We start from the raw sequence: 14,570 nt of genomic DNA on the forward strand, positions 1-14,570 counted from the left end.
CTGTGTTTATCATAAACTGGCAAGTCGTACAATTCTTCGGTTAATCTGTACGTACGGTCTTAACTAGCAGTGTGAGTACTCAATGACGGTGAGTACGCAAAGCATTCTACTTCGTTTGTGCACAGCTAGCGAAGTATTTCGTTGTTCAGGAAAATCAGCAGGACGATAACTTTGTAATTTTTCGCCCAAATAAGTTGTTTTCCGTATTCTCTACCATACCCTTCAACAGATAATGGCAAGCAAAACACACAACACACTCACACAAACACAAACACACACACACAGACGCACGGGCGTGAGCGCATGTTGTTGCACAATGTTATCATTGCGATACTAGACGTAGTGAGTTACACGAGAGTTTCAGGAGAAATTGAATTGCTTCCTAACTTCAGTATGTAAGTTTCTTTGTTTAATAGCTATAATTTTTGATCCTGGATTCAGTTTAATGTTTATCCGGAGGCCAAACAATGTACTCTAGAAGAAACATCATGCAGAGTTCTTGGTAACTTATTTAAGAGTCCTCAGATTTAACACAATACACATCGGAGCTTTCTCCTTATCTCCGTAAGAGAAGTTATAGAAAGAATTTGCGGCTAAAGAAAAGGAAATAGAGAGAATTTTTGCAAGTGGTGTAATCCTCTAGCCCGTAGGTCAGTTGGGGCATGTCAGAGCTGGCTGTTTTGCTGTTCATCCTATGCGAGATACTCAGTATTTACTTCTAACTGCAGAACAAAGACAGTTGACATGATGGACACTGGCTGGTCAAAACAGGTTTTTGTGATTTTTGTTGCAAGAAAATAAAAGATGATAATTAGTTACTTATACTCTGTTGACAAAGTGTCATTTTTTTAAAGAAAAAACCTTCGTAAGTAGTTGAAGATTACCTATACGACTTCACGTCATTGTGCTTTCATTTAATTATATCACACGAGTATTTCCGTCTTCTTTGATAAGTTTTGATCGGTTCTCGCCTTTTGTAAGGTACAGTGTCTTTGTCATGGGACCAGAATATTCCAGCTTCAGTTACAGGAGGAGAAACATGTAACAGAAATTTGTAGGTTCCAGCAATGTCAGTAGCATCTTTACTTTTTTTTTTACCTTCTTTTCATTATGTACGACATCTGTAGTTATACACTTCCTGCGTTTTTCAGTCTTATTTTCTTATTTTCTCTCTCTCTAGATCACTCTCTCTTCATTTTTGTTTCTCTTTAAATAGTTAAGTAGTGTAATCTGGTGCTGGCGTTTGGGGCTGTACAGAAAGCTATTTTTGAAAGATGGAACAAATTGATCATTAATCTGCGGATCTTAACAACGAATAAATATTGTGAAATACACCCTGTAGTAGCTTCCAAGGTGATATGTAAAAAAAATCATCTTATTAATGAATAAAACATTAATATTCATAATTACATTATGGTTATTAGAAATATAAACAATTATAAGTGGTGTTCCTTTCTAAAATTTGTGTTATGATGGACAATTTCGTAATTTATTTCGTCTCTTTTGCACTGTTGGTGTTACCTTTAAACATGTTCTGGTCTCATATCACAATGAGTGTACTTTTACGCAATGGTACATTTTTTGCACGAAGACAAAAAGTTACTAACAGCGGCAGGTAGCCATATGTGAGACGAAAGAATGGAAGTAATTAAAATTACAGGAACTTTTCACTGGCAGGAGAAGAGATTGATGGACTGACGAGGTAATCTATCAGCATTCTCTTACATTCAGGGTCAGATTACATAAACGCTGTCTACTTTGCACACCTTATAAGTGATACTCTATACTGTTATATACTGGTAAAGTATTGTCCTAATAGATTTGTGGTGTCACTGCTGACCTTGAGACTTCCTCTTGCACAGTACTCGGTGACGATGCAGATGTTTGGCGGGTCGGTGCACGCCCCGATGAAAGCGTTCAGGTTGTCGTGTCTCAGGTCCCTCATCTGTCAACAGAGAACGGCAATACAAGTCCATCACTGTCACATCTTTTCAGTACACCCTAGAGACTCAATACAATGAACACTTTACAGAAGCTAAACTTACATGCAAATATAAGTATTGGAAACAGCCGGAGAAATACTTATAAACACATACAGTCTGACAGCCAAGTTCAGTTATGTGGTATTTACTAAAACAATAACCAGTTATTAATATTTTCATCTTTGCGAAAAGCATTTGGTGAAGTTATTTTACACTACTGGCCGTTAAAATTGCTACACCAAGAAGAAATGCAGATGATAGAAGGGCATCCATTGGACAAATATATTTTTCTAGAACTGACATGTGATTATATTTCGCGCAATTTGGGTGGATAGATCCTGAGAAATCAGTACCCAGAACAACAACCTCTGGCCGTAATAACGACTTTGATACGCCTGGGCATTGATCCAAAGAGAGCTTGGATGGCGTGTACAGGTACAGCTGCCCATGCAGCTTCAACACGATACCACAGTTCATCAAGAGTAGTGACTGGCGTATTGTGACGACGCAGTTGCTCGGCCACCATTGATCAGACGTTTTCAGATGGTGAGAGACCTGGAGAATGTGCAGGCCAGGGCAGCACTCTAACATTTTCTGAATCCAGAAAGGCTCGTACAGGACCTGCAACATGCGGTCGTGCATTATCCTGCTGAAATGTAGGGTTTTGCAGGGATCGAATGAAGGGTAGTGCCAAGGGTCGTAACAAATCTGAAATGTAACGTCCACTGTTCAAAGTGCCGTCAATGCGAACAAGAGGTGACCGAGACGTGTAACCAAAGGCACCCAATACCATCACGCCGGGTGATACGCCAGTAAGGCGATGACGAATACACGCTTCCAATGTGCGTTCACCGCGATGTCGCCAAACACGGATGCGACCATCATGATGCTGTAAACAGAACCTAGATTCATCCGAAAAAATGACGTTTTGCCATTCGTGCACCCAGGTTTGTCGTTGAGTACACAATCGCAGGCGCTTCTGTCTGTGATGCAGCGTCTAGAGTAACCGCAACCAAGGTCTCCGAGCTGATAGTCTATGCTGCTGTAAACGTCGTCGAACTGTTCGTGCAGGTGGTTGTTGTCTTGCAAACGTCCCCATCTGTTGACTCAGGGATCGAGACGCGACTGCACGATCCGGTACAGCCATGCGGATAAGATTCCTGTCACCTCGACTGCTAGTGCTACGATACCGTCGGGATCCAGCACGGCGTTCCGTATTACCCTCCTGAACTCACCGATTCCATATTCTACCAAAAATCATTGGATCTCGACCAACGCGAGCAACAAAATCGCAATACGATAAACCGCAATCACGATAGGCTACAATCCGACCTTTATTAAAGTCGGAAACGTGATTGTACGCATTTCTCCTCCTTACACGAGGCATCACTACAACGTTTCTCCAGGGAACGCTGGTCAACTGCTGTTTGTGTATGAGAAATCGGTTGGAAACTTTCCTCATGTCAGCATGTTGCAGGTGTCTTCACCGGCGCCAACCTTGTGTGAATGCTCTGAAAAGCTAATCATTTGCATATCACAGCATCTTCTTCCTGTCGGTTAAATTTCGCGTCTGTAGCACGTCATCTTCGTGGTGTAGCAATTTTAATGGCCAGTAGTGTAGTTTTAAATGCGTAGAGAGCCGCTACAAATTATATGAATTACAGAATTTTACCACACTGATTGTCTTTGGATGGATTGTAGCTTCTCTTTACTTTACTTATATTGGTGTACAGTTTCGGATATGTAACTGTTGTCAAATGCATGCCTGAAATACAACTCACTATTTTGTTACACCGGTACTTACTCCAGACATATGTTGGGGAATGAGCTCAGAGTCGAAACTGTACTTTTCCACTACGTCATCCAGTTACACAAAGTGTGGTAAACTGTTACCACCGAGATAATTTTCTGAAGTATTTCGCTTGTTTGAAAAGTCGTTTCACATGTAATGGTGTGACTGTAAGGTATAAAACTGCGAACGAGAAACTGCTAAATGAAAGCCGGCCGAAGTGGCCGTGCGGTTAAAGGCGCTGCAGTCTGGAACCGCAAGACCGCTACGGTCGCAGGTTCGAATCCTGCCTCGGGCATGGATGTTTGTGATGTCCTTAGGTTAGTTCGGTTTAACTAGTTCTAAGTTCTAGGGGACTAATGACCTCAGCAGTTGAGTCCCATAGTGCTCAGAGCCATTTTTTTGCTAAATGAAGAGCTTAGTAGTAAAACATGAATGTTGCGTTCATAACTTGAACAGAACATAAACGTCCGGAGAGGGAGATGGATGTAACTACATTATGGAACTTCAGTGCGTCTCGTGGAGAATCGGATTTATGGTGTGTACAGTTTCCATTACGTCCCTGTTGAATTACGTGCTTAAAGCCACGCCTACGTCCGTCGTTTACCCCGTTTTTCGTGACTGAAGATGAGAAAACAAATGCTGCTCACGATTCCTCTCCTACCTTGGGGTACCACCCTCTGACACGGAAGGTACAGTAGCTTTAAATTAATGTGATTCATCCTCGCTCATTAGAATTCAAAACAGTTAGCTGCTTTCAACGGCGTGAAATTAATTTTGTGCAATTGAATCTCCGAAACGTTTTTGCAACTAATTTGTCCAAAATGCTGAATAATCAGTCCTTTCCTTTCATCGATCCATTGCGCCTGCCTTAAAAAGGCTGAAAAATATGCGTTTTCTTTCATCATTGCATTTCGCCTGCCGTGAAAGTTTGAGTGACTGTTTCTCCTTTTAATTTTCTGTCTCGGTCAGAAAGTGTCGAATATTTCTTTCAGAGCAACTTTCCACCTTCAGACTTTCGTATAGGTTCTATTGCAAGTGTAGGCGGTACATATGTAGTGAAAGTATTTATATAAAAAAAGCTTGCACTCCCTTTGCCAGTAGGTTGATCGACAAAGATAAGAAACATGAACAGAAAATAGCTACCTATCCCGCATTTTAAGATCCCATATTTTAAATTTATAAATTTTTGTTTGAAAAATTATGATGTGTCTCAATAGTTATAGGCAACTATTTTTATTGAAGCTACCGATTTCGGTCAAATAACAGACGACGCACAGTCAGCAGAGGAAAGGAATATAATTGGATACAATAAACAGAAAACAAAACTAATTATGTCTAATTAACGTTTTTCAATTGTATTTTGATATCTGCGGATTGTCTGTTACGTAGCGCAAACTGATAGGTTTAATTAAAAATGTGTCAGATTATAATTTTTCATCTTCTCTTTAGGCAGGAGTGCCAAAGGATCATTTTTACTTTTATTTTATTACTGTCCTTACATACTACTACACTTTTCACATTACATATGTAATTTCTTTCGTGAAGTAATTCAATAGCTTGTTGATGCCATTGAGGTTGCCTTAGAACTGTGGTTCCCAACATGGGGGTGATTACCCCCCTGAGAGGTAAATTGAAATTTCCTGTAGGGTAAAAACAAAAGAATTCGATTGTGTTACGGTTACGAAACAAAATTGCTGCTGTAACTATTTCTTAAGACTGTGATACTGCTTTGTAAGTTACCAGTCCTTATCTTTTTTTCAAACACAAGCATTAACTCGTGACACAATTTGGTTAAGGTTAAAGCTTATGAAACGAATGTATAGACCTCTACTCACCCATTCCACTTTTTACACACAATCATTTTACTTTGTGGTATGCATCTATGACAGTAAAATTGGAACGTATTCATCACAAATGCTTTAATACAGGGCTTAACAACTGACCGGTTTTGAGCACGAGTACTCGCGTCTGCTCAGGCACGTGCTCGCGAGCAGGTGCAAGGTCGCGGAGTAGGGAGGGAGGGGAAATGCGCGCGCACAGCGTGCCTATTGAATTCGCGCCGACTGTGTAACGTTTAAAGTACTACGATCAGCTATAAATAAATATGTTCATGGAAATAAATAACATGTGTGTTCCTGAACTGAAAGAGCCTTCATGGAAATGTGATCTTGCGTTCTTAAATGGTTGAAATGGCTCTGAGCACTATGGGACTTAACATCTATGGTCATCAGTCCCCTAGAACTTAGAACTACTTAAACCTAACTAACCTAAGGACATCACACAACACCCAGTCGCGTTCTTAGCAGATTTAACTAGCCATCTGAGTGCTTTGAACATTTCACTACAAGGTAAAGATCTGCTAATTACTCATTTCATAGATCGAATACGAGCTTTTAAAATGAAATTGACACTTTGGGTGAGTCAGCTGGAAACAGGAAATCTAGCTCATTTTCCTAAATTATCATCCACGCAAGAGGTTCACAAAGACTGTGAACGTTATTCACATAGTTTAGTTGCCCTTAAGGAAGAATTTGATCAACGCTTTCAAGATCTGACAGCACTAGACAGTGATTCTGATCTGTCCTCCTCTCCATATTCAGCGAATATTTAAGAGATTCGTCCTGAGCTGCAACTAGAAATTATTGACCTGCAGTGTGACAGAGAATACAGAGACAAATTTCAGAACAAGAAAAACATTTTGCCGGCCGCGGTGGTCTAGCGGTTCTGGCGCTGCAGTCCGGAACCGCGGGACTGCTACGGTCGCAGGTTCGAATCCTGCCTCGGGCATGGGTGTATGTGATGTCCTTAGGTTAGGTAGGTTTAAGTAGTTCTAAGTTCTAGGGGACTTATGACCTAAGATGTTGAGTCCCATAGTGCTCAGAGCCAAGCCAAAAACATTTTGGAATTTTACAGACACTTCCCTCAGGATAGATTTCCTCATTTGCACGAACTGGCGGCTACAATAATATCAATGTTCGGTTCCATGTATGTTTGTGAACAACTGTTCTCTGCAATGAAATGTAACAAGACGCGCCTGAGAAACGCATTGTCTGATCGAAATTTAAACTGCACGCTGCGCCTACAATGCACAAGAACAATTACTCCGAATATAGACGCAATTGTAAAGGGTAAAAAGTACAAGATAACAGAGAATCCCAGACTTCAGTGACAACTTTTATTGTGTAACAGTTCACAAATTAATACGAATGTAGAGGCATACACTAAGCTAATAAAATTATGTGGCACATGTACATTCTCCTTTATTTGTTTCATTTGTCGCAGTAATAATTCGTGAGTGATATCCCTGCAGGTGGCCGCGGATTTACATTGAATGGCGGCAGCTGTTGTGTGCCCCACGTGACTCTCCCCAATCCCCGCTCTGGTCCTGTAGTGGGGGTAGCGTGCTCGCGCTGCTCCGTGCTCGCGCCTTGCTGCTCACAGCTTGCTCCGCGAGCACGTATGTTGTGAAGCCCTGCTTTAATATCTTATCAAAGTGTCGTCTCTTGAGTTGTAGGTAGTTCCCACAATGGGCCACAGATTGATTCATTACTCATTTGGCAGCAGATAATCTATGTAATTGAAGGCACGGCACGACGTAACACTAACTAATTAATGGTTACAAAATTTCCACAGGGCCTTGACAGTGTTATTGTTATTAGTAGTGGTTGCAAGACATAAGGCTTTGGTAGCCTGTCGTCTTCCAGTTTCTACCAGTTCAGAAATAAGGAGTCCAGCAATGAAGTAATTTACAAACTGTAAATATAGTGCATGCATTTTAATTCGGTTGCTTTTAAAGGGTGGTGTGCAATGTGGGTGAAGCAAAAGTGTCTACGGAGAGGAGTGGTCCAGAGGAAGCATATTCTCTATGAAGAGTCCATCTTCAGGGTGGATAGTTAGCTTTCATTTCTAAAGAGGAGCTATAGGTGCACTGCTGCGTGTTTCGCCATTCTATAAAAAAGATTGTTAGAAATAAGCAGAATCATTAGTTTGTGATATAATAAAACACCCACAGAAACTATATTTTTCATTCTAAAAATAAAACTGTTTAAACAGAGTTTTCATTCTACAGTTTAGTTAGGGACTGATGTCGATGAAGTTAGTGGTGGGGGTACTGGGTAATATCTGTTTGTACTCAGGGGTGATGACCTCAAAAAGGTTACATTTACAGCATTTGTAGAGTTACAGAAAGCTTTAACAATGTTGACTGGACTGCATGCTTTGAAATTTGAAGGCAGCAGGGACGGAACATAGGGAGTGAAAGGTTATTTACAAGTTGTACAGAAATGTGTTATGAGTCGAAGTGGTACAAGAAAGGGAATCGATGAATGAGAAGGGAGCGCAACAAGGTTTTAGCCTACCCTCGATGACAGTCAATCTGTACACTGCGTAAGCTTTGAAGGAATTACAGGAGAAATTTGAGAACAGATTTCGCATTGAGATTTACTGACGACATCATAATTTTGTGAGATGTCGCAAAGGACTTGTAAGAACAGTTGAACAGAATGGATAGTCTCTTGAAAAGAGCTTACAAGATGAACACTAAAAAAGAAAGCACAACAAGGGTAATGAAAGGTAGTCGAATTAAATTAGACAAGAAATGAGACAGTAAAAGTAATGTATGAGTTTTAAATCAATGATAATTAAATCGACACCCTAGCTGCACACAGGCGTTGATATACATCATTGGGTACATGTTGAAAATGCGTGCCCCGACTGGGACTCGAACCCAGGATCTCCTGCTTACATGGCAGACGTTCTATCCATCTGAGCCACCGAGGGCAGACAGGACAGTGCGCCTGCAGGGATTTATCCCTTGCACACTCCCCGTGAGACCCACATTCCCATGGCCACACCACTACATTCTTTCGGGAACAGATACTACCTTCATATATAGTTAAAATATGGCTTCCCGGCCATTGACCGTCTTGTGCAAACGCACATGCTATGCCCCAACTCGTACGGGACTTGGTAGATTAATCTGCCACGAGTAATGAGTGTGAAGGGCAAGCATCTATTAGGCGCACTGCGAATGTAGTGGTGTGGACATGTTGGGAATGTGGGTATCACGGGGAGCGGGCAAGGTATAACTCCCTGCAGGCGCACTATCCTCTGTGCCCTTGGTGGCTCAGATGGACAGAGCTTCTGCCATGTAAACAGGAGATCCTGGGTTCGAGTCCCGGTCGGGGCACACATTTTCAAAATGTCCCCAATGATGTATATCAACGCATGTTTGCAGCTAAGGTGTCGATTTAATTATCATTCATTCTAGAGAAGTTCCACAGTCATCAATGTCATCTGTTCTTTCGGGAACAGATACTACCTTCATATACAGTTAAAATGTGGCTATCCGGCCATTGTCTTTCTTGTGCGAACGCACATACTATGCCCCAACTCGTACGGGACTTGGTAGATTAATCTGCCACGAGTAATGAGTGTGATGGGCAAGCATCTATTAGGCGCACTGCGAATGTAGTGGTGTGGACATGTTGGGAATGTGGGTCTCACGGGGAGCGTGCAAAGTCCCTGCAGGCGCACTATCCTCTGTGCCCTCGGTGGCTCAGATGGATAGGGCGTCTGCCATGTACGCAGGAGATCCTTCGTTTGAGTCCCGGTCAGATCACACATTTTCAACATGTCCCCAATAATGTATATCAGTGCCTGTTTGCAGCTAGAGTGTCGATTTAATTATCATTTATTCTAGAGAAGCTGCACGGTGATCAGTGGTATCTGTTCTTTCGGGAACAGATACTACCTTCATATACGTATGAGTTTAGTTTTTTGTGTTGCAAAACAGCTTATGATGGCCAAATTAAAGCGTTTCAATTATCTGATATTAGTAATTACAGTATTATGAAAATAAGAGATACAGAGGAGATGTTGAGTTGCGGACAGGCACAACAAAAAGACTGCTAAACTTGTGAGCTATCGGCGAAAGGGCTTTCTTCTAACGTAGAAAACATTAACTCTTCCTCTCTCTCTCTCTCTCTCTCTCTCTCTCTCTCTCTCTCTCTCTCTCCCTCTCTCTTTCTCTCTCTCTCTCTCTCACACACACACATATATACACACACACACAGACAGACATCCATGCAAGCACAGCTCGCACACAAACGACCACAGTCTCTGGCTGCCGAGGCTTGACTGCAAGCAACTGCGCCTGATGGGAGAATCACTATATTACCCCTAACCCGTCCCAACTCTTCCTCACCCCCACTGCCCAGACTGCTTCTCTCATAAGGTGCAGCTGCTTGCAGTCTGGGCTCAATGGCCAGAGATGGTGGTCATGTGTGTGAAGTTGCGCTTGCGTGAATGTGTGTGGGTTTTCTATATTAGAAGAAGGGCTTTTGGTCGAAAGCTCACTTATTTAGTATTCTTGTAACTGTTTGTGACTCAATATCCCCTGTATATGATGAGTAGCAGTATCTCATTTTCGTTATACTGTCGTTATTCTGTACTGGATTTTCCATTGTTTGATTATACTGATAATTATGTATTTAACGAAAGCTGATTTTTTAGAGTGGTTTTTTTCTGACAGACAAATTTCAGGTGTTCACCCATCATCAGCAGTATCTGTATTACAAAAGACACATATGTATTGTGATCTATTTATTGGTATATTGTATATAGCAGTGCTTTGTGAGTAGGGGAGAGTGTCGTACCTGGAGGATGGTGTACTTAGGAATATGTGATTTTCCTGGTCGGTGTTCGAATATAGTGACTGTTTTTAGAAAGATGTGAAGGGAAGCACATTAGAAACCGCCATTAGCCGTTTAAGGCATTTTTTACTGTATTGTCATTGTGAGACATGTGGCTGTGTTTTGTGCAGCTTTTGCAAATACTACGAGTTCTACATTTTTAAATACTATATACTATCAGGGGCATTCGAATAAAAACGAGAAGGACGGAAAAATTATGTAAATTGTTTATTATTTCAAAATTAATCACCGTAACTGTTAATACATTCATCAGATTGTGAGACAAGATGGTCAATGCCATCATGGAAAAGTGTTTGCAGTTGTCATACCCAGGTGTGCAATTCTTCATCTGTAGCAATTCGAGGACCATCAATATTTTTCTTCAGGGCTCGATATACATTGGAATCGCATGGGGAGATATCGGGAATGTATTGAGGATGCGTGAGAGCTTCCCACCGAAAATTCTGCAGCTTGGTTGTAACGTACTTGACAGCATTTTGGTCCGCCCACAAAGAGCTGCGTGCCTGGGAACAAACATGATTCCGTAGGTAACCGTAGACACATTTTACGTAAAGTTATTGAGGGTCTTGTCTCACATTTGGATAAACGGTATAATAGTTGTCGTGATTACTTTCGAAATAGTAAATAGTCTATGTACTTTTCACCATCTGTCTCGTTTTTATTTGACTGCCTCTTATTTGTCAGACTTACTTGGAGGATACTGTTAATTCGTCAGTTACAGAGTTTTACGGTGAGTAAAATTCAGTACATTTTAAAACTAGTTACATAACGTGTATATCATTAAGCCATCCTTTGTTGGTCGTGCACCATCTTGTAACATGAAACGCAAGAAGGTCATCTACCACAGAGAACGTGATATTTGCGAATGAACAGAGATTCTTTAATGTTTCAACAATTTTCCCTATCTTGAAAAATGGAAATTTGTGTTAGTTTCCAATAGCTTCTATTTCAAAATGTTTTTAACTGTAACTGGTTTTTGGCAATACTTCCTCTTAATTTGACTTCACCAGTTATTGGTCTAGAGTTGATTAATAATCTAACAGAGAATACTGAATACAATAAAAACTAAACACTGTCCGAAAAGACCTTGAAGGCCCACGGTACCGACCGGCCGCCGTTTCATCCTCAGCCCATAGGCGTCACTGGATGCAGGTAGGGAAAGGTACGTGGCTGGCGCACTGCTTTCCCATCCGTTGTCAGTTCACAACATCGGGTTAAATACAAAAGTAAGGAAATTTTCTCGGTTGCTATACCTTTACAGCACAATGAAAGATTTATTTCTAGGTGCACAACTACGTTCTACATGGGAATAATTTTTTACAAGTGGGAAAAACTTAATTTTTGGAGTAATTTTTGTAATTTTGGGGAAACACTACAGCACTCATAAATTGAATGCAGTCATTTCAAAATGGCGGCCGCCCAAAACAGATAAAATAAGTTGCTATACAAAATAATCTTAAGTCCAGTACGTAATTATTAATACGACATATTTGCAATTCCTACAAACTGCACAGTACGGTATGTACAAGACATCCTATATAAAGGGGATATAGAATGCGGACTCGCAGTAGGAGGAAAAACATTTCTGAAAGAGAAACTGTTGTTAACGTAGTTTACAAATTCAATCGTTAAGAAATACTTTCTTTATGTATTTGTCTGGAGTGGAGGCCTTTACGGTGAAACGTGGACATCAATTAAGGTAAGAACATAATAGAAGCTTTTTAAGTATGGTGCTATGGAAGTATGGTGAATATTACGTGGGTAAGTCGAATAATTAATAACGAGACTGGGGAAAATAGTTATGGTGCAACCTGACTAAGAAAAGGTGTTGGTTGATAGGGTACATACTGAGGCATCTATGAAGCGTTAATATGATATCGGACTGAAGACCACAACAACAAAGAACTATTTATGGCCTTGTAGGCCTAAAACAGGTTCACAAAGTCAATAAGTACTCTAAAACATCACCTTTTGCGTTTTTGTTGTTAATCATGAAAGTGATATACCAAGCAGCGATAGGAGAAATTAATCACGTGACACATATAGTGGGGTAAAAGAATGGAAACCTTCTGGCGCCCACGCTGATGGACACCTGTTATACGCTTGTCAAAAAACATAAACAGTGCTGGTCGCTTACGGCATCAGCCTTCCTGGAAACTTCCCGGTCCTGTCACGCTGTTTGAGCACGGGAGTCCCTGATCGAGTAAATATTGTGAGCCGCCTGAGACGGCGAGAGAAAAGTTCTTAGCTGAGGAAGATACTGACACAAGGCATAAACTATGAACTAGTGTAAAAAATAAACGATGTGTTTGATGAGGCAATGAGTACATGTTGATGCTTTATTTGAAACTCATTGATGTGAAGAAAGCCTTGTTCTTCGTTTCAGCTACTTTCATGCTGAAAACTCTGAACAAACAGGGAATATACTCTAGATATCTAACGTACGGTTAGACTACATGGTGACCGAAAAGTTTTGTTAATATTTGAAAATTTATTCGTTACTGAACAGTATAGGTAGAGAGAGAAAAATTGACACATATGTTTGAAATTACTTGGGGTTTTATTGAAACCAAAGGAGAATGCACAAAATGACCAACAGATGGCGCTTCGCATGACTCAAAAACAATGATTAACATAACAATTGATTTTTAGCAAAGATGATATTCTTTATAACAACTGCTGAACACGTAGGCCGTCATTCATTAACAATACCCGTAACTGAGACACGATGTAGTAATCAGAAGGGTACATCGTATCAGTGGGTTTGGTGAGAAATTGCACTCATTAAATCTGTGACTGTCAATAGAACTTTTCTGGGTTTGTCACCGCATTATCAATATATAACACTATCGACGTTTCTTTCACTGTTGCAAATGATCTTCAGTGTGTTTCTGTTTACAAACACCCCGAAGAAGGTCATTTACAACAGTGACAGAAACGTCGGTAGCTTTAGATATTGTGAATGTGGGTACAATCCCCCCCCCTCCCCCCATCCAAAAAACAAAAAAAAATTATTGACTGTGACAATGCCCTTTAAGCCTACGTTTATATATATGACTAACTGCTCATGATGACGTTGGATTTTATCCGGATACCACTGGAGATACGCCTTAGTGCTCTCCAAAGAGTAGTGCATGGAATGCCGGTGTAACCTGGGACTTCACAAGCGCGGACTTCACCATGTAGAGATGAACGGGCTGAAGTCTCATTTTCTTCCTGAATTATCCGAATAGCAGTAGCAATTGTGTCTAGTCGCCCATACAACTCGTAGCTTCGAACTTCGTGACCATTTTCTTCACAGTGTCACTTGTCACAGGGCCGTTATCCGTTCGAATACCTTTCTTATGGCGGTAGGGTCGTAAAAGTACATTAACAGCGTATTCATCCTGATGGTAAAGCTTCACCAACAGTTCCTTTTTTGGTAGAGTCAACATGCCACGATTGGAGGTGCATCTGAATGCCCCTCTCACTACAGCTCTTCTTATACACGATTCTCATCCGGTGTCGCTGACGTGCTGGTGTCCTGCGCCATCTGTTTGCCGATTTTTGCACTCGTTTTTGGTTTCATAGAAACCCCACATCATTTCAGGCATGTGTGTCAAGTTTTACCTTTCTATCTGCATGATACCGTGAATTTGTGCGTTTTCAAATGTTAGCGGACTTTTGGTTCACTCTGTACTTCGAAAATGCAAAACATTAAAAAATGAAAAAGCAATAAGCCAGGATGATTCCATTCAATCAGTAATAATTTCTGCATCCCAGGAAAAGATTTTTTCAATCGTTTAAGTAAGATGAACAAAATCACACATATTCATTGGGACAAGTTTGATGGTAGTACTAGTAACTACACAAAGATCAAACTAAATTTTAGCTAGTATGCAGCACGAAACGACAAGCAGAAAGTTGTGTTTTTACTGACTCGTCAAAACAGTGAAATTGCAACCTAGTTGTCAGAGTGCCATCAAAGACCGACGATGAGAGGTCTGCAGCACTGCCATGGGCTCAAGAATTTGAACGGAATAAGGTATATATTGAAACCCCTGTCGCTGTCACATTCCATTCAAATGCGGCGCATAGTTTGAT

The 14,570-nt window shown here is 40.9% G+C and overlaps 1 protein-coding gene across 1 annotated transcript in view; it reads right to left on the reverse strand.

The window, feature by feature from the left end:
- LOC126235131 (guanylate cyclase 32E) overlaps nt 1-14,570 on the reverse strand; it is a 954,039-nt gene that overhangs the window by 191,177 nt on the left and 748,292 nt on the right. The window contains exon 13 of the mRNA XM_049943867.1: nt 1,841-1,945. Within this exon, the coding sequence (XP_049799824.1) occupies nt 1,841-1,945 (105 nt within the window). The remainder of the gene's footprint in view (nt 1-1,840; nt 1,946-14,570) is intronic.

This window comes from Schistocerca nitens, chromosome 1, assembly GCF_023898315.1.
Source record: "Schistocerca nitens isolate TAMUIC-IGC-003100 chromosome 1, iqSchNite1.1, whole genome shotgun sequence".
NCBI lineage: Eukaryota > Metazoa > Arthropoda > Insecta > Orthoptera > Acrididae > Schistocerca > Schistocerca nitens.